We start from the raw sequence: 1,654 nt of genomic DNA, 5'->3' as shown, positions 1-1,654 counted from the left end.
TGTGTGATGTGTGTGTGTGAATCTGGGGTCTAAACCCTAGAACCTAAAATGCCCTAACCTAAAACCCGCTTGCCCGTTTGTACCCTCGGCTTGAGGAAAATTCTAGATCCCTAAATCTTGGTACAAAAATACCCGAAAATTCTAACCGCGCTTAAAACATATCCTCAACCTAGTTCTGGGGTGAAATACTTAGGAACCTAAAGCCCCAAACCCCTAAAACCCTAAAACCCGAGTCTTTAAACCATAAACCAACTAAACCCCTCTCTAAACCCCTCTCTAAACCCCTAAACTCCCAAACCCCATACCCGTGTGTATCCTCCACCTGAGGCGTGGGCTGGTAGAAGGAGCTCGAGGGGGGCGCGCGGAAGAAGCAATCTATCTTAGGCACGTAGATGGTCACCACTGCCTCAGTGGTCATGGGGTTGAAGAAGCGGCCGTCCACCAGAGTGGTGATCTGCGCATCGGCTCCCTTCATCTCCAGGTAGTTGTTGTCCAGTAGTTCGTCTGGGTTGTGTGAGATGTTGCACTGCAGAGGCACAGAACGCGCAGGTTAGACCGCACCCCGTCAGAGACAGACTATCGTACGTGTGGCAGGGGCACCTACCGCTCGTATGTGGGTGATCGCTACGACTGTGACTACCTTGTCAACGTGCCACCCACTGTGACTACCTCTGCTTTCAATGGCATTGTTGTTGGTGGACTTGTTTGATACGTCAGCCGGGTGGTGTCCAGTCTCGTACCAGAACTAATGGTCAAAGTATAGCACAGTGCAACAATTCTGAAAGGTGGTACCCGTACCCGTTGTCCCCAACAAGGACCGTTTGACTCCAAACAGGTGATACGTAACCACTCGGGGTGGTGCAAGATAGTGCACTTGGTGATAGTGGTGAGGGACGCAGCGCAAAGGTCAGACCACACCGTCGGTGCAGAAGTAGCTATACTTTGCCTGTTTAAAAGGGGGCATATGCGATCCATGTGGTATCTACCACTCACGTCATCGGGTTGTGTGTGCTCTGTATAGCATATGTGTGCTCTGTATAGCACAACCAATATAGTCTGTGCATATCTTACATAAAACTGTATGGATGTATCTGAGTTTTGCATACAGATAGACATACGCTATTGATGTTAAACGCCGTCAATGTAAATATCATCAATGTAGCATACAAGAGATTCACCACCGGGACGTGTGTGCGCACTATACAGCACATTTACATACGTTACACTAGCGTGCTATACTATACATACAACTACATACGTTATACTAGCGTACCACACTATGCATGAATAAAGCTTCCAGCCGCGACAGACGTATCCATGTTGAAAAGATGGTTAAAATGGATCAATGAGGCATGCACACCCCACATCACAGTCACTCACTGTGCGCCTATACAGCACACACACACTGCAATATGTATGAGTATTATGCACACATGAAGGTACACACACATGCGACATTAATATTATACCTACATGAAGGTACACACACATACGTCATTGATATTATACCTACATGAAGGTACACACACATACGACATTGATATTATACCTACATGAAGGTACACACACATACGTCATTAATATTATACCTACATGAAGGTACACACACATACGTCCTTAATTTTATACCTACATGAAGCTACACACACATACG

The 1,654-nt window shown here is 46.4% G+C and overlaps 1 protein-coding gene across 1 annotated transcript; it reads right to left on the bottom strand.

The window, feature by feature from the left end:
- Positions 1-305: 305 nt before the first annotated feature.
- SARC_15431 (hypothetical protein) lies at positions 306-475 on the bottom strand (the record flags this gene model as incomplete). The annotated part of the gene is made up of 1 exon (XM_014290447.1): positions 306-475. A coding segment is annotated over one exon (170 nt), but the record flags the coding sequence as incomplete, so codon positions are not given.
- Between the last annotated feature and the right edge of the window lie 1,179 nt (positions 476-1,654).

Source organism: Sphaeroforma arctica, assembly GCF_001186125.1.
Source record: "Sphaeroforma arctica JP610 unplaced genomic scaffold supercont1.6110, whole genome shotgun sequence".
NCBI lineage: Eukaryota > Ichthyosporea > Ichthyophonida > Sphaeroforma > Sphaeroforma arctica.
Note: the sequence above shows the minus strand (reverse complement) of the source record. Positions and strands in the feature narration are given on the sequence as shown.